The sequence below is a fragment of the Urocitellus parryii genome, chromosome 7, assembly GCF_045843805.1.
Source record: "Urocitellus parryii isolate mUroPar1 chromosome 7, mUroPar1.hap1, whole genome shotgun sequence".
Lineage (NCBI taxonomy): Eukaryota > Metazoa > Chordata > Mammalia > Rodentia > Sciuridae > Urocitellus > Urocitellus parryii.
In genome coordinates, this window is record NC_135537.1 from 139,280,457 (window position 1) to 139,302,667 (window position 22,211).

General features: G+C 38.0%; 1 protein-coding gene across 2 annotated transcripts in view; it reads right to left on the reverse strand.

Moving 5' to 3' along the window:
- Window positions 1-22,211, reverse strand: part of Glod4 (glyoxalase domain containing 4) — a 23,461-nt gene continuing 1,250 nt past the window's right edge. Inside the window, exons 2-10 of one of the 2 annotated variants that reach the window (XM_077801369.1) lie at window positions 19,918-19,967; window positions 18,074-18,194; window positions 16,082-16,226; window positions 11,288-11,424; window positions 9,317-9,403; window positions 8,933-9,046; window positions 8,757-8,843; window positions 3,965-4,007; window positions 862-939 (exon numbers count right to left, since the gene is read on the reverse strand). In XM_077801369.1, coding sequence (XP_077657495.1) covers window positions 3,978-4,007; window positions 8,757-8,843; window positions 8,933-9,046; window positions 9,317-9,403; window positions 11,288-11,424; window positions 16,082-16,226; window positions 18,074-18,194; window positions 19,918-19,967 — 771 coding nt within the window. In that variant the 3' untranslated portion in view covers window positions 862-939; window positions 3,965-3,977. Of the gene's footprint in view, window positions 940-3,964; window positions 4,008-8,756; window positions 8,844-8,932; window positions 9,047-9,316; window positions 9,404-11,287; window positions 11,425-16,081; window positions 16,227-18,073; window positions 18,195-19,917; window positions 19,968-22,211 lie in introns of both variants that reach the window. The other variant, XM_077801368.1, reaches the window with a different exon arrangement.

A 22,211-nucleotide genomic window follows, 5' to 3' on the forward strand; every position in this document is an offset into this window, starting at 1 on the left:
CATTTTTTTTTCAGGCTGCAGAAACCATTTAATCCATTTGTACATAAAGAAACTAGCACAGAGGGGCACAGGGGCACACTTCTATAATCCCAGCTACTTGGGAGGCTGAGGCAGGAGAATAGGAAGTTTAAGGCCAGCCTGGGAAACTTAGTGAACCCTGTCTCAAAATAAAAACTTTCTTAAAAGGGTTGGGGATGTATCTCAGTGATAGAGCACCCCTGGGTTCCATCCCAGTACTGCAAACAAAGCAAAGGAATGAAAAAAAAAAAAGAAACTAGCACAGACCTGGGTGTGTAGAAATACATTAAATCCTTCCCATCTGTTTTCTCTGGCTTCTCAAAATATAAAGCAAGTAAAATGGGGTTTAACCAAATCTTTGTCCAAGGAACAGAATTTCTTTAAAAAAATGTATATGTTAAGATCTGCTAGAGTAAAAGATTAGAACAGCATATTATCATCAGATGCTGGAATTATGACTACTATAAGCAATTGATTTGAATTTATTTGAACAGTAACTCCTTTAAAATCTACATGATTCATCAAAATTCCCTCCATTCCCAACCAAGACTAATGCCCCATAGAGTTGTCCCAGTCTGGAAAATAATTTATTATTGATCTATTACATAATGTACCATTACAGTCCAAGTGCAGATTACAGTGAGTTCCCCTCTACCTGGATTACTGATAATTGAGTTTCATTTCTAAACATATCAGAGCTTTCAAAGATTGAAATATACAAATCTTCACTACCTAGGTCTCCTTGTCTGAGCAGGACACAACCAAGTAGTAAGAGCATTTATCAAAAAGGGACACATCAGGCTTCACAGGTGCCACGCAAGAATCATAAATGCTTGTTTCACATGATGTCTTCCATTAACCTGAAGCCTTTGGTTTGTTTCTTTGAGCAAACCACTCATCACTTTTATCTGCTGCCATTGCCTACAGAAACAGAAATATACATTTATTCCAAGTCTGAAAAACAATATATACTTTATATCTCACTGCATGTACTATGCACAAAGAAGAAATTGATATTTAAAGAGTGTTCATCCAGTGTATTTTGTTTAATGTGATAGAGATGCTAGTGAATACTGATCAACTGCTTGGTGATTATCAGTCTGCAGAGTTAAGGGCAAAGTCTGTTGGCTGATGAAAGTGCAGGGACCATGCATGCCAGCCTGTGAGGTCTGTGGTAGAACAAAAATCTTTAGTGTCATGAGACTCAGTCTGAGACTAAGGTCAAATAAAAGCAGGTACTTGATGTTTTAGCTAGTGGGCCTTGAATGATTCATTTTTTTTAAAATATTTATTTTTTAGTTGTAGTCGGGCACAACCACAACTATTTATTTATTTTTAAGTGGTGCTAAGGATCAAACCCAGTGCCTCATGCATGCAAGGCAAGTGCTCAACCAGTGAGCTACAACCCCAGCCCAAATGATTCACTTTTTAAAGGCTCCTCCTAGCCTACTCCACCAATATCAGTTCTGTTGGGTTAGTTTTATTCCTATTAACTCAAAGAGAATCCTTGTTAATGAAAGAACTCTTACAAGAGTTCTTTTAGCTGTTTGTTAAGAAAAACACTTAGGCAGCCCAAAAGCAAGTATGGAAATAGCTTTCTTAAAAAAAAAAAAAAAAAAAAAAAGGACAGGGCTGGGGTGGTAGCTCAGTGGTAGAGCACTTGCCTCGCATACGTGAGGCCCTGGGTTTGATCCTCATTGCCACCATAAAAAAATAAAATAAAGTTATTGTGTCCATCTATAATTTAAAAATATTTTTTAAAAAATGACAGTTTTCATCACAAGCTAGGTACTAAGCTGGATCAGATGTGGCTGCTATGACAAAGTCTCAGGCTGTGGGGTCTATATAGAACAGCCTAGGACTCACATATGGATACAATTACTTTGCACAGAGAATATGTGTGTGTGTGAGGCATTCACTATAATATAGCCATGAACAAAGTGGTACCTGACCAACAAGAAATAACTAATTGGAGAAAGTGTAAAAAATACCCATCTACCTTCAGAAGGAAGTCACAAGATGATGTCAGTAATTGAAAATGAGAAAACGAATGTATATAATGTATATATCTTGTTTAGAAATAGTAAAGGTGATGGCAGTCTTGGATAATGGGTCAAAGATGGGGCAAGACATTATTACATTTCATTTATATAAATCTTAGTACTGGGCTGGGGATGTAGCTCAGTTGATAGAATGCTTGCCTTGCATGCACAAGGCCCTGCGTTCCATCCCCAGAACCACAAACAAACAAACAATAAAATCATAGTATTATCTGATTTATTCTGATGAAAATAAAAGGTGCTTAAAAATCAAAGATATGCTAAAAAGCAACAAAGATTCACAATAGTTAGAATTGCAAAATTTTCTCTTTTAGGTACCATAAAAGTGGAGGGACAGAACCCAAGAAACTTTCTGTTTTTTTTTTTTTTTAAGATGTTGATGAACCTTTATTTTATTCATGTATTTATATGCAGTGTTGAGAACCAAACCCAGTGCCTCACACATGCTAGGCAAGTGCTCTACTACTGAACCACAACCCCAACCCCAGCTCTCTGAGTTTTGAAGCACAAGTTGAAGAACAGGGAAGAGAAAAAAACTCTTTGGGTAAGGCAAGGTTTGGGTTAATATAAACAGTTCAATGGGACTGGAATATGGATAGGTAAGTGACTTCTGTGAGACAGTAGAATAGATCAAAGTAGGGAAGGGCCAGACATGACCACGTCCTCTGTCAGAGGGTTTGGCATACATCTTGAAAGTACTGGAGAGCTATCAGAAGATTAAACACTTAATCACTGGATTGCTGCTGTGGAAAGCTAACACTGGTAGCAAGAAAGGGGGATGTACTGGAAGGTGGGAAGAGGCTTTTGCAGTATTACAGGGGATAATGAAGACATTTTCAAAAATAAAGTTGTCAGACCAAAGACATTTCAGAACTCACATCTCTTGGTGACTAAGAAGAGCTAGAAGAATTTAGGAGTGTGAAGAAACAACATACAAATGTGGCTCTGTCTATACATCTAAAGCTATTTTAAAATAAAAAAACATGTTAAAAACAAAACAGTTGAAACAGCAACAACAAATCAGTCCTGAGGACTGTGGTGTGAACAATTGGGATAAAAGACATACTGTATATACTACCCACAAGAAGAAGCAGGGTATAGAGAAAGGAAAAGAATCGACTATGAAGCCCAAAAGACCTCCACCCAAGTCCCTGCTTGACACTTAGCTGAATGAATGATGTTTATGGCTGAGTGGCTTAATCATTTTTTTTTTAATTTATTTTTTAGGTGTAGATGGACACAACACAATTTCTTTATTTTTAGGTTGTGCTAAGGATTGAACCCAGCTCCCACCCCTGCTAAGCGAGTGCTCTACCCCTGAGCCACAATCCCAGCCCTGGATTAATCTTTTTGAGCCTCAGTTTTCTCATCTGCAAAGGGGAATGCTATTAACCTTGCAGACTATACTAAGAATTATAGAAAGTACATAAAACACTTAAGAATGTGTCCAAATAAGAGATACTTAGTAACAATCTCCATTGAATATTATTAAAAGAAGAATGGATTTTTTTTTTCTTTTTTTCTTTAAGATAAGTTACAGACACCCCGTGGGATCATGGTGAAGAGGCTCACTAGACACAATACTGGTCTGGAACCAAAAGCACTAAATATTAAAAGTGGATAAATGGGCTTCCCTGCTCTTCAAAAGACTCCGCTGAGCTGGGAATGTAGCTCAGTGATAACATTTGCCTAGTATATGCAAGGTCTTGGCTTCAAACCCTAGCACCACCAACAAAATAAAATAAAGAAAATAAAGAGCCAAACCAGAGTGGTAGTACATGCAAGTAATCACAACAACTTGGGAAGCTGAAGCAGGAGGATTGTGAGTTTGAGGCCAGCGTCAGCAACTTAGTGAGACCTTGTCTCAAAATAGAAAACAAAAAGACCTGGGGATGTAGCTCAGTGGTAAAGTGCTCCTAGAATAAATCCCTACACCAAAGACAAAAGAAAACAAAACAGACAAGCCATAGACTAGAAAAAATACTTGCATTTGCAGGTATCTACCAAATTACTTATATATAGAATATATAAAGAACTCCAACAAGTCAATAAAAATGAATAAGTTAAAATATGGATTTAAATGAGCCTTAAAATAAGAGCAAATATTTAAATAAGAGAAAGAACATTTCAGGAGAATAAAATAATATGAACAAAGACATACAGAGTGAAAAATACATTCATTTTAGAGATTAGTGAATAGCCTAGAATGGTTAAAATGTAAAACAGATCAGAAGTCTACCTTTCAAATCATTTGTCATGAAGTCCACTGGATCAAATAAATTTGTTCTGTACTAATATATTCTAATTAAATAAAAACTAGTCACAAAAATGTAGGGCAAACCAATAGTATAAAACCATTTTTCAGACAACAGGGAAATTTTAATAACTGGATTTTTATCCCAGGACTGCCAAGAGAGAGGGAATGAGCACTGGATTTTAGATGACACTGTTGATCCACAGTTCCCATCCCAGTGCCAGGGATTGAATCCAGGACCTTGCACATGCTAGCACTCAACCACTGAGCTATAACCCCAGCCCATACTGTATATTTTTTAAGGGTGACAATGTCAACAATGGTTTATAAGAAAATTGTTTAATTCCTACTTCCTTATATTGTCATAAAAAGTACGAAATACTTAAGTATTTTAGAATTTTAAAAAATGGTATGCTAATCTGAGATATGTCTTAGAAATCCCCAGCCAAAAGAAAAAACAAAAGAAAATCAGGACTGGGGATTGAAGGAAAGAATGATAAAAATAACTATGGTACAGAGGTGATGGGTGAGAGTCACACAGGGATTTGTTGTACTTTTCTTTAGTCATCAGGGAAATACAAATTAAAACCAAAACAAGAAATAATCTTTCAACTGTTAGAATGGCTAAAACCCAGAAAACAAAAACCCCAAATGTTGGTGAGGATATGGAGCAATTGGAATGCTCAAACACCTACAGTACTTCCCCTTTATCCTTAGGTGATACCTTCTAAGACCCCTAGAGGATGCCAGAAACTGTGGATAGTATCCTATAATTTAATGCTTTCCTATCTTAACTAGGCACTTACTTTGTCCTATGGCAATAACTTGCATTTTGAAATACAAAAGCAAAACTAATACAAATATCTTTTTACTTCTTCAAATTTTATAGATAAAAGATTTGATCGTATTGTTATCTTGGAATCTAAGCATTTTTTTTCTTTCCTTATTAATCAAGAATTTTTACCTTTTCACCTAAAAGAAGCACTGTGAAGCTTCTCTTTGGCATAATGAAATTGCCAACATCACTACTTTTGTGCTTTGAGGCCATTATTAAGTAAAATAAGGGTTGCTTGAACTCAAGCACTGCTATATCAGGACTTAATCTAAAAACCAAGATGGCTACTAACTGACTAATGTGAGAGGAGTGTATACAAGTGGCTACACTGGATAAAAGGATGATTCAAGTCCTAGGTGGAACAGAACAGGAAAACAGATTTCATTATGCTACTCAGAACAGTGTGCAACTTCAAATGTATGCACTGTCTCTTTCTGGAATTTTCCATTTAATATTTTTGGAAACAAGAGACTATAGGTAACTGAAATCATGTGAAAAGAGAAATTGCAATTAAGGAGGACTACTATAGTATAATTACTATGGATAGCTATTTGGTACTTTTAGATAAAGTAAAAGCAATTCTACTAAGAATTTACCTGAAACATAAAACATGTATCTACAAGAAGATTTAAACAAGAATTTTCATAGCAGTCTTCTTTTTAGGAGATAAACATCTGGAAACAGCTCAATTGTCTAACATTGCAAGAATGGATAAACAACTGTTATAAAGGTGAATACTATTCAATGAGAAAACAAACAAAAAAGAAATAAACTATGATGTATGTAACCACATGAAGGAATCTCAAAAATGTTGAAAGAAAGAACCGTGTATAAAAGAATACCTACTGAGTGATTCTATTTGTATGAGTCCAAGAACAAACGAAACTAATCTATAGTGCCAGAAATCAGAATAGCACTTGCCTCTGGAAAAAGTGGTCAAGAAAGATGTGAAGAGGGGCTGGGGATGTGGCTCAAGCGGTAGCGCGCTCGCCTGGCATGCGTGCGGCCTGGGTTCGATCCTCAGCACCACATACAAACAAAGATGTTGTGTCCGCCGAAAACTAAAAAATAAATATTAAAAAAATTCTCTTTCTCTCTCTCTCTCTCTCTAAAAAAAAAAAAAAAAAAGAAAGATGTGAAGAAGGCAGAATCTCGAACTCTAATACCAAAGAAGAGAGTTTAAGAGAAGGGAAAGTTTGTAGATGGCATGAAAGAACAAGGAGGAAGTCCAGCAAAAAGTTGCCTGAGATTTTAGTTTCCTACATAAAATTTACAAAAGATGTATCTGTATCTTCTTACACATTTCCTGCTTTAGCCTATGGTTTGCTGAGCTTTAAAAACCACAGAAAAATCCCATGAAGCAGATATTCTTACCTTCTCAAATTGTTAGATAAAGAAGCAGAAGTTCAAAGAATTTAAGTAAATTGCTTAAGATCATTTATATAGATATTAAAATGACAGAACTGGGATAGACTAATTAATTCCTTCAATCATTCAATAATGTATTTAGAGATAAGCCAGGTAAGATAAGTAGTGGCATGTGCCTGTAGTCCCAGCTACTTAGGAGGCTGAGGCAGGAGGATCACTTGAACCCAGGCATTTGAGACCAGCCTGGGCAACAATTGCAAGACCCTATCTCTCTCTCTCTCTGATATATACATACACACAGAGTATTCAGAAAACCTTTACTACATGCTAGATACAAGAAGTTTGAGTAACTCCTTTGAAGATTGCTTGGAAAAAAATTTTAATACAAAATTTTTCATTTTAATACAAAATTAAAAATTGTAAATACAAAAACAAAACATAACCAACTTTTTTTAAAATCTTTTTTTTGGAGGGTGGTACTAGGAAGTGAACCTAGGGCTTTACGCATGTTATGTAAACACAATACCCCTGAGCTATTTCCCCAGCCCTTTTATTTTTATTTTGAGACAAGTTTCTGTAAATTTCCCAGGCTGTCCTTTAACTTTCAATCTTCCTGCCTCAGGCTCTCAAAATAGCTGGACTACAAGCACATACCATACCTGGCTGAAAAATCAAGTTTGATGAAAATAAAAAAGTAGTTTCTGGATTTGGCAAGATGGAAGTCCCAAAGATGTCAACATCAGCAAATATTTGAGTGACAAAGAGTTACTGCAGACTAGAGTGAAGTATAAATGGAGAGTAAAAAGTAGAAACTGTGTGCAGACAAATTTTTAAAGAAGAAATCTAGGGCTGGGGTTGTAGCTCAGTGGTAGAGCGCCTGCCTCTCATGCGTGAGGCTCTGGGTTTGGTGCCCAGCACCACATAAAAATAAAGATATTGTGTCCATCTACAACTAAAAAAAAAGCGGGGGAAGGAGGGGGAAAAGGGGGGGGGGAGGAGGAGGAGGAGGAGGAGGAGGAGGAGGAGAGGAAGGGAGGAAAGGGAAGAGGGGGAAGGGAAGGAGGAGGAAGGGGAAGGAGGAGGAAGGGGAGGAAGAAGGGGAAGAAGAGGAGGAGGAAGAGGAAGAGAAGAGGAAGAGGTAGAGGTAGAGGAAGAAGAAGAAATCTAGCCCAGTGTGGTGGCACACACCTATAATCCCAGCAGCTTAGGAGGTTAAGACAGGAGGATGGCAAGTTCAAGGCTAGATTCTGAAGATGTAGCCCAGTCATAAAGGTCCCCTGGGTTAAATCCCCATTACCAAATATAAAGAAAAAAGAAAGAGAGAAATTTATAAAGAAATCCAGGGCTGGGGATGTGGCTCAAGCGGTAGCACGCTCGCCTGGCATGCGTGCAGCCCAGGTTCGATCCTCAGCACCACATACAAACAAAGATGTTGTGCCTGTCGAAAACTAAAAAAAATAATAATAAATTAAAAAAAAAAATCCAAAGAAAGGATATGGAGTTAATACAAAGCTTAAAAGATGGGAACTACTGGAGCTTGCTTGTATGCTGATGAGAACAATTCACTAGGAAGACAGACTGAGCTGCTGAATGGAAGAGAAGACCAGAAACCTAAGAAAGTGAGGCAGGGCTGGGGCTGGGGCGCTGGGGTTGTGTCTCAAGGGGTAGAGCGTCCACCTAGCGTGTGTGAGGCACTGGGTTTGATTCTCAGCACCACATAAAAAAGCATTGTGTTGTGTCCATCTACACCTAAAAAATAAATATTAAAAAAAAAAAAAAAAAGAAAGAGAATGAGACGGGATGGTATCTTGGCATTCCCACACTTACTAAGCAGAATAATATTGTATACAGCAGCAGTGGTTCTCTAAGACAGCCTGAGTCTACATAAGGGGGTCATACAGGTAATAATGAAGACATAGGTCCCTGGCTAAAAAGTCACCCCAACAGTAAAAGGATGTGGTTCAGACTAAGAACCTGGACCCTACTGCTTTGGCCCTTTCCCATATACATTTATGCCTTGCCCCTTAGGCCTATGGTGACATAATACAGAAATAAGACTCACTGGCTAGGGTCATAGCACACTGGTAGAGCACTTGCTTAGCATGTGTGAGGCACAGGGTTCAATTCTCAACACCGCATATAAATAAATAAAAAATAAATAAAGGTCCATTGACAACTAAAAAAATATGTTTAAAAAAAAAAAAAAAGAAATCAGACTCACATCATCCAATAATTTGCTTCCCTCTGGATCCATTTTAGAAAGTTCTCGAAATGCTTCATCTCCAACAAAGCAAATTTCATGTCCATCCTATACCAATAAATAGAAAAGCAATTTGTAAAAAGACATCTCTGAAGCAACCCATGGTAGAGCCTGTCTCCTTGCTCAGTAATACTTACAGGGTCAGCCAGAATCACCACTTGTACTGTGGCCTTCCCTGGGGTATCCAGACTCACCAAGGGAGTCAGTATCGTCTGGTTCTCCTTTTTCATTAAGTCCTCTAAGTCTGGCAACTTGAGAAAAAGAAGGCAAAGTGAGCAAGGATCACATACTACTTTTATGGCAAGGATCAAATACTCATTAGCTCCAGATGAGTATCTGATCAGAAAGAACCATGGCACCAATTGTTTGATTTTATTATCTTAATGGCTCTTAAAATAACTGTTGGACTTGATTCCAAAGCGACAATCAGAATGAACCTGAAGAAGGAAGGCCAAGGTCTTCAGCTGAGTGGAACCAGCTAGTCACAGAGATTAAACAAAAGTCAGGTGATCTAACATTACCTCTTTATGGGGACAAGAAAAGGCAATTCTTCCAAAAGCTGCTGCATGGTCAACCGCACCCTTGATGCCCTGCAGCTCCAACTTACACTGAGAAGAAAGAAGAGAGTTTATGCTTCTGGACAGGTTATACATGCATATGGTAACAAAATTCAAACAGTGGGGCTAGGGATGTAGCTCAGTAGTAAAGTATTTGACTAGCATTTTTAGACCCTGGGTTTGATCCTAGATCCCTAGCACATTAAAAAAAAAAAAAAAATTAGAGTACTAAAAGAAGTAAAAACAAAGTCTTCCTCCTACTTTCACCCAAGAAGCTACCAGTTTCCAATGTCCAGAGATTTCTTTTTTTTTTTTTTTAGAATTTTAACATTTATTTATTTTTTCTTAGTTTTCGGCGGACCCAACATCTTCGTTTGTATGTGGTGCTGAGGATCGAACCCGGGCCGCACGCACGCTAGGCGAGCACGCTACCGCTTGAGCCACATCCCCAGCCCCCAGAGATTTCTTCTAGGCACATTTTGTGTGTGTATGAGTTTTGTTTTATATAAATGGTAGCCCAATTTACAAGTTATTCTATCATTTGTTTTTTTTTTTACTTAACATTACTACATACCAGTACATAAAGACTTGCCCCAGGCTTTTCAATAGCTATATAATAATCCATTCTGTTTTTTTGTATTGTTTTTGTTTTTTGTGAGGGGTTTTTTTGGTATTGGGGATGGAACCCTTGTGCATAGTAGGCAAGTCTTCTACCACTGAGCTACATCCCCAGTATCCCATTCTATGGATTAATTATATAGTTTTTAAATATTCCTCTAATCCACAGGACATGAAGATTCCTATCTTTTCCTACTACAAACAATGCTACAATAGATAACCACAAACACACTTCTTTGTGCATGTATATGCTGAGTACATCTATTAAAAAATAGAACCCAGGGCTGGGGTTGTGGCTCAGCGGTAGAGCCCATGCCTATCATGTGCGAGGCCCTGGGTTCGATCCTCAGCACAACATAAAAATAAATAAAAGTATTATGTCCAACTACAACTAAAAAGTAAATATTAAAAATATATATAATATGGGCTGGGGTTGTGGCTCAGTGATAGAGCACTTGCTAGCACATGTGAGGCGCTGGATTTGATTCTCAGCACAACATAAAAATAAATAAAGGCATTATGTCCAACTAAAATTAAAAAAAAAATTATATATATATATATATATTACAATCCCAGCTACTTAGGAGGCTGAGGCAGGAGGATCACAAGTTCAAGGCCAGCCTGGCAACTAATAGATATCCTGTCTCAAAAAACAAAACAAAACACAACCCCCAATAAGGGCTGGAAATGTCACTTAGGGGTAAAGTAGTTGCCTAGCATGTATAAGACCCTGGGTTTAACCCCAAGTGCCACCAGAAAATAAAATATCCAAGAAGTACAATTGCTGGGCCAAAGTATAAAGACTAAATCAGGTTCAAATGCTAGGTTACTAAGTATATATATTTACATATATAAAAACAGATCATGCTTTAATTCTTGTTTGTGTCTAAGAAATTCCACCTCCTCTAGTGTGTTGGCTGTGCTGGGGATAGAACCCAGGGCCTTTCACTGCTCTACGACTATGCCATATCCCAGCCTATTCCACTTCTAAACAGATATATTCCCAAACAGAAACAGAAATAATATCTGAGTGGTGAGATTATCACTAATTTTTATTTTATTCTGTCTGTATAAACACTGAATCAGGGTTGGGGTTGTAGCTCAGTGGTAGAGCTTGTGTGAGGTGCTGGGTTCAATCCTCAGCACCACATTAAAAAAAAATAAAATAAAAATATTGTGTCCACCTATAACTATAAATACATACATACATAAATAAATTTTGAGTCACTGTGAAGAACTATGGGAACAACCTTCATGTTCCCCTCATTTATAAAACGAACTCAAAGAAACAAGTTATTTTTTTCCAAGATCACTTACCTGGTTATCAGCATAGCCCAGCAAAGCCCTTTGTTTCTCTTCATCTTGTTCATAAATTTTCATTCCCAGTAGATTAGACCAGTAGTGCAAGGACTTCTGAAGATCAGACACTGCAAGAGTTACTTTCAATACAGGATCTGTAAAGTAATAAATCAGCAGGAATAGATAGGTCATTTTGGTAAAACAGATTAAAAAGACCAAGCTGGGCATGGTGGATTGCAAGTTCATGGTCAGCCTCAACAATTTAGAGAGCCCCTCAGCAATTTAAAAAGACCCTGTCTCAAAATAAAAAACAAAATGGGCTGGGGGTGTAGCTCAGGATTACTGGTTTCAAACTCCAGTACCACAAAAATACATATATACAAAAATAGGCTTAGGGCTGGGGAGATAGCTCAGTTGATAGAGTACTTGCCTTGCATGCACAAGCCCTAGGTTCAATCCCCAGCACCACAAAACAAAACAAAACAAAACAAAACAAAACACTCAATCATATGTAAAAATTTAGTTAATGGGGGTGGGGATATTGCTTAGTAGTAAAGTGCATGCTTTGCATATGTGAAACTCTTGGTTTGATATCCCCCAAAAGAATTTAGTTTATGATTTAAAAAAGGATTTTAAATCAATATGAAAGGGCACCTTATTCAATAGATGACACTAATTTGATTGGTCAATCAATTGGTGGGGAAAAGGTATGTATTTGAATTAAATAGCAAAATTAAATGCATTCCTAATGGGTTAAAGGGATCAAGTTCAAAGAATAAAACTAAGAAAATACTAAATACAGGTGAAGATTTATACAATTTTAGATTGGAGGATGATTTTTACTTAAATATGACACCAAAGATAGAAAAACCATGAAGAAAAAAAGCCTGCCAGGTTAACTACACAAAAAGGGAAAATCCTAGACAATAAGAACTAAAAGAATTCTAGGGCTGTGGATGTAGGTCACTGGTAAGTTACAGGCCTAGCATGTACAAGCCCTGAGTTGAATCTTGAATGCTCCTTGTCCCCCAAAAGAATTAATAATTAAGATTAAAAAGTAAAGAATTGGGCTGGGGTCGTGGTTCAGTGGTAGAGCGCTTGTCTAGCATGTATGAAGCACTGGGTTCAAATCTCAGCACCACACATGAAAAAATAAAGTCCATTGACAACTAAAAAAAAAAAAAAGAATTAAGAAAAAACTTTTGCTATACATAGGACAAACACTCATTAATATGAAAATCATATTTAAGCACCAATGAGAAAAAAGGTGAACAGCCTAGAAAAATTGGCAAAAGGTGCAAAGCAGATATCCACATAAGGAGGAACTGGAATGGTCAATGAACATGAAAAACTTATTCAACCTCACAAATCATCAAAGAAATTTAAATTCATATAAAATATTTCATCTAACTGGCAAATGATTTGATTTTCATTATTATTATTTTTATTTTTGTTCTCTTAGCAAACAATTTTAGTTTTTTCACATTGTTTGAATTAAACCCATGTCCCCAGCCACAGGAAAATAATTTTAAAAGTAGTGTTAACTGTGTGTGTGTGTGTGAGGCGTGGGCAGGGGTCACAATCATAGAGTACTGATAGAGTGTAAATTAATACATTTCTGGTCAACAATTTGATAATTGCCTCACATGTATGAGGACTGGGTTCCATCCCTGGCACTGCTTTAAAAAAAATAACAGTATTCTTGACAGAATGTATCAAAATTTTTAAAAATGTACATTGTTAAAAGAGCAAGTCCAGTTTCAGCAATTCAAAAAGTAATTGTGGATGTATGAAGGTCTTTCATCACAAAGACATTTGTCAGTGTTGCCCAAAAAATGAAACACTGGGAATAACATGAACATTCAACAATAGAGAATTGTTTATCTTCCTACAATGTGATAATGCAATGGAATTCTTGCAATGGATAATGAAGACAGATCCTGTCTAAAATAAAAAATAAAAAAGGGCTGGGGATGGGGCTCAGTTGAACCTTGGGTTCAATCACTGGTACCAAAACAAAACAAATCAACAAGTCCCAGTTGATTCAGAACTTGAAGGAATGCAGGAACAGGAATGGGAATAAGTTTTTGAAACAAAACAGGAATGAATAATTCAAACAAAGGATGGATGCCAGCTAGACTGACAGATTTAACTCCATTACCAACAGAAAATTAATGCCCCAAGGATGTTATCATTACCTCCCAAGAAGGACAAAAACAGTATCTAAAACACTTGGGACTGTAAGTGTTTCAGATTTTGGAGTTTTTCAGGTTTTAGAAAATTTGCACAGACTTTTACTGGTTGATCATCCCTGATCCAAAATGCTCTGAAATCTGAAACTTTCTGAGTGCAGACATGACGTTCTAAGTATGATGTTTTGGATTTCAGAGCATTTGGAATTTTCAGAATAGGGATACTCACCTGTATTGAATAACTACTAAGATTAGAGGAGGAAAAAAAAAAAGTATGATGGATTTAGTTGCAGAAATTATGGTTTAAAATAGTATTCAGACCAACCACAGTAACACGTCTGTAATCCCAGCAACTGGGGAGGCTGAGGTAGGAGGACTGTAAGTTTGAGGCCAGCCTCAGAAACTTAGGGAGACCCTGTCTCAAAATAAAAATAGATAACAATGAGAAAGGGATAAAGATGTGGCTCAGTGATAGAGTAGCCCTAGGTTCAATCCCTAGCAGCAAAAATAAATGAAAATAATAAAGTCAGTATATAAAGCAATAATTGCCTGTCAAACAAAAACAAAAACAGAAACAAAATCCACAGCTAGGAACAGTAGTTCATGCCAATAATCCTAGCAACTGGGGAAGTTGAGGCAGGAGGACCACAAGTTCAAGGCCAGCCTCAGCAACTGAGCAAAGCCCTAAGCAACAAAGTGAGATTCTGTCTCAAAAAATAAAAAGGGATCTAGCTCAGCAATAAAGTACCCCTTGGTTCAATCCCCAGTACCAAAACAAAAAAACAAAGGAAAACAATGACAAAAATGCTTTCCTGCACTAGTCTGCATCATGTCCCAAATGCTGAGTCTAATTTTAGTTTTCAGTGTTATTTGTTTTTCATCATGCTCAGCAAAAAGAAAGACCAATCCTTTCTGATGTGGGAGGGTAGACCAGCTGTGTAGGACTTATTGCAAGCTGGTATTTCTGTACTTCATTGATGATTGAAGGGTTTTTTTTTTTTTTTTTTTAATTTTCTGTATAGGGGGATTGAACCCAGGGTGCTTTACCATGAGCTACATCCCAAGTCCTTTTTATTTTGAGACAAAGTCTTTGCTAAGTTGCTGAAGGCTTTGCAAAGTTACTGAGGCTGGCCTTCAACTTGCAATCCTCCTGCCTCAGCTTCCAGAGTTGCTGGCATTATAGACATGTATTACCACACCTGGGTTGGAAAAAAGAATTTATATGGCTCATGTCAAGTCACCTACAGGCATGTGTTCACTGAGTGAAATGGCAGGCAGAATTGTCCTTGCTCTTTACCAGCCTCCTCCTGCCCCGCACTGCTACCACCTCTTTTTTTTTTTTTTTTTTGCTTTTGTGTTGGCAAAGAGGCAGTTGAATTTATAGGAATTAAGTAAACATGATGAAGCTGTCACTATTTTGAAAAAACACACCTTGTGAGATTTCTTTCCTGCTTTATGTGACAGGCAGTGTGGTGAACTCCTCACTTCTGTTTCATCTCTTACCAAGTACCAGCATGGAGTTTTGGAAACTAACCTCAGCTCAAGTGGTGTGTCTAGGAATAATCCTACTTCTCTTACAATGATGGGTTCAGCAGCAAGCACAGTGTATTAAATCTGACCAGGAAGTTAGCTAAAAGATTCCAAGAAAGTTCTGCACAAAGAACAGTAAGAAGTTGGTTTCCCGACCCCTGCCCAAGTGAATGTGTGACAACATGTAGCCCTAACTGCTACTGGCAGCCATCCTATCATCAAGAGGACTTAGCTCTAGGAGAAATACACTGAAGAAAATAGAACATTTTAGAGAAAATTTGGGTAGTGACAATGATATTTTTCCTACTAGAATACCTGCTCTGTGAGCTAAAAATTTTTCCTATCATTCAAATTAGTCTGAGTTGGGTTTTCTGTTATTTGCAACTCAAAGAATCATAAGTAGGTGCATTACCAATAGTACAAAACCAGTCTAGATTCCCTGTTGACTAATGTTCTAACATGATAATATAATTACTCAAAAAACAGGTAAGAGCACTGGCTTGTGAAGGACATGTCATATCAAAACAAAAAGACTCTATAGCAGTAAGAAATCCCACTCCCTCTCTTCTTTCATCAAAGGTGGCTTTAGACAGGTGACCTGGTTTGGATCTGGAATGTCCCCAAGGCTCAAGTATTGAAGACTTAGTAGTTCTCAATGCAGCAAAAGTCCCACTCAGAGGTGGGACTTTCGGGAAATGATTGTCTCATGAGGGCTCTAACTTCATTGGTGGACTGGTCCATTGATGGGTTTAATAATCTGATGGTATTATGAGGAGGTAGTGAAAATGTAGGATGTAGGGTCTAGTTGAGAAATTAGGTCACTAGGGACACACCCTGGAAGGGCAATTCTTGTCCCTGGCCCCTTCCTGTTTCTCAGTTCTCTGCCATGAACTAAGAAGCTTCCCTTGGCCATACCCTTTCACCATTATGTTCTGCCTCATCTGAGGCTCAAAGCAACCATGGACTGAAACCTCTGAAACTGAGTCAAAATAAACTTTTCCTCCTTTAAGTTGTTTATATCAGGTATTTTGGTCATAACAACGAAAAGCTGAATAACACAATAGGTTTTTACTCATCCTGATGTAATTACCTGACTGAAGTAGACTGCGATTCTGCAAATAGAATTTATATCCTCCTGGGGCCTCAATTTCAAAAACTCCTTCTGCAACTTCACTGAGTGGCCACTCCAGCTTCCTGGCATTGCTGACAGCCTGGCTAGAAGCAAGTGTGATTCCCTATAATAAACAATGAACACACCCACACATATAATCACAATAGATCTTTTACAGAACAAGGAGCCAAAGTCCACTGACTCTAAGTCAAATTACTTAAGATTTAATTGGCATTCCAAAATTTTTTTTCTACTAATTTCAAAGTATGTTTTGGATGTTTTCTCCCACAAAGATTCAGATGTTTTTGGATCACGAAAGAGAAATTCAAATGTCAGTAAATTGTGAACTATTCAAATATTCAAGATCTAGGGCTGGGGGTATAGCTCAGTGGTACAGTGCTTGTCTAGTATGTACAAGGCTCTTGGTTCAATCCTCAGTTGAAAACCAACAAACAAAAAAATATTTTTTCAAGATGTAGCCAGAGAAATCTTGATCTTTCCTTGGCCTGTCAGCTACCTCTTCTGAGATTTTACTTATTTATTTATTTATAGGCATGGTCTTGTTATGTAGCCTAAGCTGGGCTTGAACTTGGCAATATTCCTGCCTCAGCCTCCTGAGCCATTTTTTTTTAAGTTGTAGGTGGACACAATATCTTTATTTTTATGAGGTACTAAGGATCAAATCCAGTGCCTTATATATGTGAGGCAAGTGTTCTACCACTGAGCCACAACCCCAGCTCCTAATTTTTGCTTTTTGTTTAAAAATATTTATTTTTTAGTTGTAGTTGGACACAATACCTTTATTTATTTTTTATGTGGTGCTGAGGATTGAACCAGGGCCCCGCACTTGCTAAGCAAGTGCTCTATTGCTAAGCCACAACCCCAGCTCCCAATTTTTGCTTTTTATTTTAACTTTTTCTATTTAGAATTTATTTTAAATTTAGGGCTTCCTGGTATTTGGTTTATTTGCAAATGTTGGTAGTAATGATAATGTGGTCTTCATTTTTGTGTAAAATTGGTAGAGAACCCAAATTTGAGGGGGAATAATGCAAACAAAACAATATAACATTTATATGAGGCTGAGAGGTAAGATCCTGAAGCTATGATGAGAGCCCAATATGTCTCTACTGAAACTTTGGGGTTTGCAGACACCCCTCAGAACAAGGGAGTATACTGCCCACTCCCATGTCCCCAGGAGGGGAGTCCTATATGGAAATAATGGCCACCTCTGGGGTGCAGCTTCTGAGGTTCTGCCTCTGCAAGCAGAGCCTGGGCATCTGATAAGGACAGGTTCCAGCCCAGGACCAATTTTTGCTTTTAAAACAACAAAAAATTAAACAATTAATGAACTTTTAAATTTACTCAAGTACTCAATAATGTACACTTGGGTCTCCTGAAAAGGCCAGCCTCGTTTTTTTTTTTTAAATAATTTTTTAGTTGTAGATGGACACAATATCTTTATTTATTTATTTTTATGTGGTGCTGAGGATCGAACCCAGGGCCTCACACATGAGAGGCAGGTGCTCTACCACTGAGCTACGGCCCCAACTCCTGCCAGTCTCATTTCTAATTTGGACTATAATAGTCTCTGCTCCAATCTGATCAATTCATCACCCACTGTGCAGCCACAGTAAACTTTCCAAAATGCACCCAATAGCCTGTTTTCAAGATAGCTGCTGGACCTTGCTTTCTCCTCTGCTCAAAACCCTCAATAGCTCTTCATTTCACTCAGATGGATTATAATGGCCTAAAAAGGTTCAACCTAATCTGACCCCATCTCCTACCACCTTTCCCTGGTGTTCTCCATTCCAGTCACCCTGGTTTCCTTGCATTTCCACATGGCTAACTCCCTTACCTCCTCAGAATCTTTGCTCCAATGTCACCTCCTCATGGACTCACAGACTCAACAAATTCAGATTAAACAAGTCATCTACCCTAGCCAAAAATCTACTGGGATAGAATGATATTTACCATGAAGTCATTGCCCAGCTTGTAGTCTCCAATGCCATAATTGTAAGTCAGCTCTGCAACAAAATGATCATCCTCAGGCCCAAATCCCACCATTGTTTTACTCCATTTCCCATCATAAGGCCTAGAAAAATGAAAGTAAATAAACCCAGTGACCATAGGCAAAATCTGCTATAGTCCTCCCTCAGAGAATTATGGGGCACAGAATGGTGGGCAATCTCTTCTGGTCCTAAAAGTTCTCATAAGGTTATGATAACCTCAGGAGCTGCTGAGAACAGCTGAGGGCAGTGCTCATGGGCTCCAACTACAAGCTTCAAAGATCATCTGTTTAGCACTTTACTGGAAGGAAAGATTCATTTACACCTTCATTTTTTGGCAATGGGGATTAAATCCATGGTCTTGTGAATGGTAAGCACTAGATAAGCATTCTACCACTAAGCTACATCCCTAGCCCTTTAAATATTTTAATTTTGAGACAGGGTCTTGCTAAGTTGCCCAGGCTAGTCTCAAACTCGTAATCCTCCTGCCATATCCTCCTTAATAGCTGGGGTTAAAGGCATGTTTGTTTACTTTTCTTTAAAGCAGAAAGTAGAATCCTAAAGAAAAAAAGAATACTAATTTCCAACCTAAGTTCCTAAGTTCTGAACTTAGTTTGTTTATTTGTATATCAATTAACAAGTACACAAATCCCAACAGGCCTTGGAATTTTTCAACTTGATGTTGCTATTAAACTTAAAAGATACTCAATAATCAATGTTTTATCCAGAGCACATATTTGTGTTTATGGTGTAATATATCTAATTCCTGTCACAGAGGTCCTAAAATCCTTGGAATTTCCTGGTATTGAGGTATCTTTCCTAGTAAGTCCTTTCCATAATGCCTGAGTTTATGATAATGAACTGTCTTAGAGTGGGGCCCTTAGAGAGCCCTAGAATAGGGCTGACTCCATAAAAATCAAGTAATTAAAGGGTTTGACGTTTCAGCCCCACTCCCCTTTGGGAAGGGGAGGGGTTAGAGATTAAGCCCTAATAATCTGTGTAAAACTACTGAACAACAAAACTAGATGAGCTTCTGGATTGCTGAACACATGGAAGTACTATGAGGGTGTATATCCAGAAAGAATATGGAAGCGCCACACCTCCCCTCTCCCATACTCTGCTCTATGCATCTCTCCTACTTGGCTGTTCCTGAGTTACAACCTTTATAATAAACCAGTAAATAAAAATAGTGTTTCTCGGGCTGGGGATGTGGCTCAAGCACTAGCGCGCTCGCCTGGCATGCGTGCGGCCCGGGTTCGATCCTCAGCACCACATACCAACAAAGATGTTGTGTCTGCTGAGAACTAAAAAATAAATATTAAAAATTCTCTCTCTCTCTCTCTTAAAAAAAAAAAAAAAAAAAAAAAAAAACAGCGTTTCTCTGAATTGTGAGCCTTTCTAGCAAATATGTGAACTTGTAGTCATGGAAACCTCCAATTTATAATTTCTGGTAAATCAGAAATAGCAGAGGCCCAGACTTGTGCTGGGCAGCTATATTGGGGTAGTCTTGTGGGAATGAGCCTTTTATTTGTGGGATCTGACACTAATTTCAGGTGGACAGATTAAGAATTTAGTTAAACAGTAGGACACCTACATGGTATTGGGAGAGTTGGAGAAATGCCTGGTTTATCAGAAGTGCTATGTGAGAGTGCAGAGAAACAGGATGGTTTCCCCAGTGTTCTTCAAGTTACCTCCCTGATTTACTGACTCCTTCATTTATTCCATTTTATAGTCACTTTGAGAAACTGCCTTCTGTTCTCCTGGGGGTATTCAGAGCCTACAGGAGATTTAAGATACAAGATGTCATACCCATTACAGGCAGCTTTGCAGCCTTCTTCAAATTCCTCATGCCGCAGAACCTGGTAAGGGAATTAAAATAAATTGTAAGGTTTTACTAGTACTGCACATAGTATATTTAGCACAAACTAAAAGGTCAAAACACAGACATTACCATTTGTAAACTTTATTTGTTAAAAAAAAAAAGGAAAGGAAAGGACGGAGAGAAGAAGAGAAGGAAAAAGGAAGAAAAAGAAGAAAGGAAGGAAGGAAAAAAAAGCTTTATACCTTTCCCAAGCTAGAAGAGGTAAGGGAGAGCAGCTTGACACTAAGCTGCGAGCAAGCCAAGTTCTACCTAGTAAAATTCTACCTAGATTGGGAAGCAGTGCTGAGAGGGAAAAAGTGTGGTTTTTCAGCATCAGAAAAATCTGATTTGCAATTCTGGTTCTCATCTAGTAGTGTGTAATTCTGAGCAAGCTGCTTAGGCTTGGAGTCTGTTTCCTCATGTTTTAGTGAAAATGGGTAACTTGTTAAAGCATCTACCATAGAACCTAATATGCATTAGATTCTCAATGTCTTAATTTCTGTCCCTCACTTTTTTTTTTTTTTTTGGTACCAAAAACTGAAAAGACACTTTACTATTCAGCTACATTCCCTGATTAAATTTTGAGACAGGGTCTGGCTAAGTTGCTGAGGTTGGCCTTGAAATTGAAATCCTCCTGCCTCAGCTTCCAAAGTCCCTGGGATTTCAAACATGTACTACCATGCCCAGCACTGTTTTCCTTTTTGATTCCATGCCTACTGTTTTAGTTGAAGCTCCCATCATTTCTCTCAAAGACTACTATTAGGCTGGGCACAGCGATACACATCTGTAATCCCAGGAACTCAGGAGGATTCCAAGTTTGAGGTCAGCCTCAGCAATTTAATGAGATTCTCTCAAAATGAAATGGGCTGGGGACATATCTCAGTAGGAAAGTGCCCCTGGGTTCAATCCCCAGAATCAAAGCAAAACAAAACACAGAACAAAACAAAACTCTACTATAATCTTCTTCCTTTATACCACCATAAAAGTGTATCACTAAAGAACACTTCTGCTGGGTGCAGTACACGCCTGTAATCCCAGCAGCTCAGGAGGCTGAGGCAGAAGGATCTTGAGTTTAAAGCCAGCCTCAGCAGTTTAGCGAAGCCCTGAGCAACTCAGTGAGACTCTGTCTCTAAATAAAATACAAAAAGGGCTAGAGATGTGGCTCAGTGGTTAAGTGTCCCTGGGTTCAATCCCCAGTACAAACTACAAATCATTTCTGATTACATCACTACCTTATTTAAAAAAAAAAAATTGGGGGCTGGGGTTGTGGCTCAGTGCTCTTAGCACGTGTGAGGCCCTGGGTTTGATCCTCAGCACCACATATAAATAAACATTAAAAAAAAAATTGATCTCCCTATTTACTGCAGCATCAAATCCAAATTCTCAAGCCCAGTATTCAATACACTATCAGAAGCAATCCCAATCTATTTGCCTTGAATCCCATCTCTTCAACTTCAAGTAGATAAAGGCACATAAATAGTGGTGTTTCCAAACATATCTTTGCATCATCTACTCAGTTCTTCTAGTATAACTCACTCCTTCCTCTGATTTTGATTCTTGGAAATACTATTTCTATATTCTATAAGTCAACTTGAATGTATAGTCTTCATGTATTATTTCTTGATGACTCAGGTTAGAAAACCTTGCCTTTTTAATTTTTCTAATACTTCTAGAACATACATATCTAAGGGTCAAATACCTTCTAGATTTAAAAAAAAAATTTACTTAGTTGTAGATGAACACATAGTATCTTTATTTTTTATATGGTGCTGAGGATGGAACTCAGTGCTTCACACGTGAGGCACGTGCTTTACCACTGAGCTACAGCCCCAGCCCCTCAAATACTTTTTTTTTTTTTTTTGGTGGTGGTGCTGAGGATTGAACCCAGGACCTTGTGCATGCAAGGCAGGTACTCTACCAACTGAGCTATAATCCCAGCCCTCAAATACCTTCTAAATAACATGTTTAATCTTCACAACAGCCCTTTAATCAATGAGGGAAAACAGTAAATAGAGCTTTGTGGTTTTCTGCTATCATTTACTAAGACATTAATTCTGACTTCTACTACTGTTAGCTAGGTACAAATTCAATCCCCATCTCCACCTCACCTCTGACCATGAGCTCTAGTTGTGGCTAGATATCAAAATCTTTTGCAAGTCTGTCACCAAAACTCAACACAGTACCCTGAAAAAATATTTCACTGTACTAAACCTCAATCCTTTTTTGAGACAAGGTCTCACTA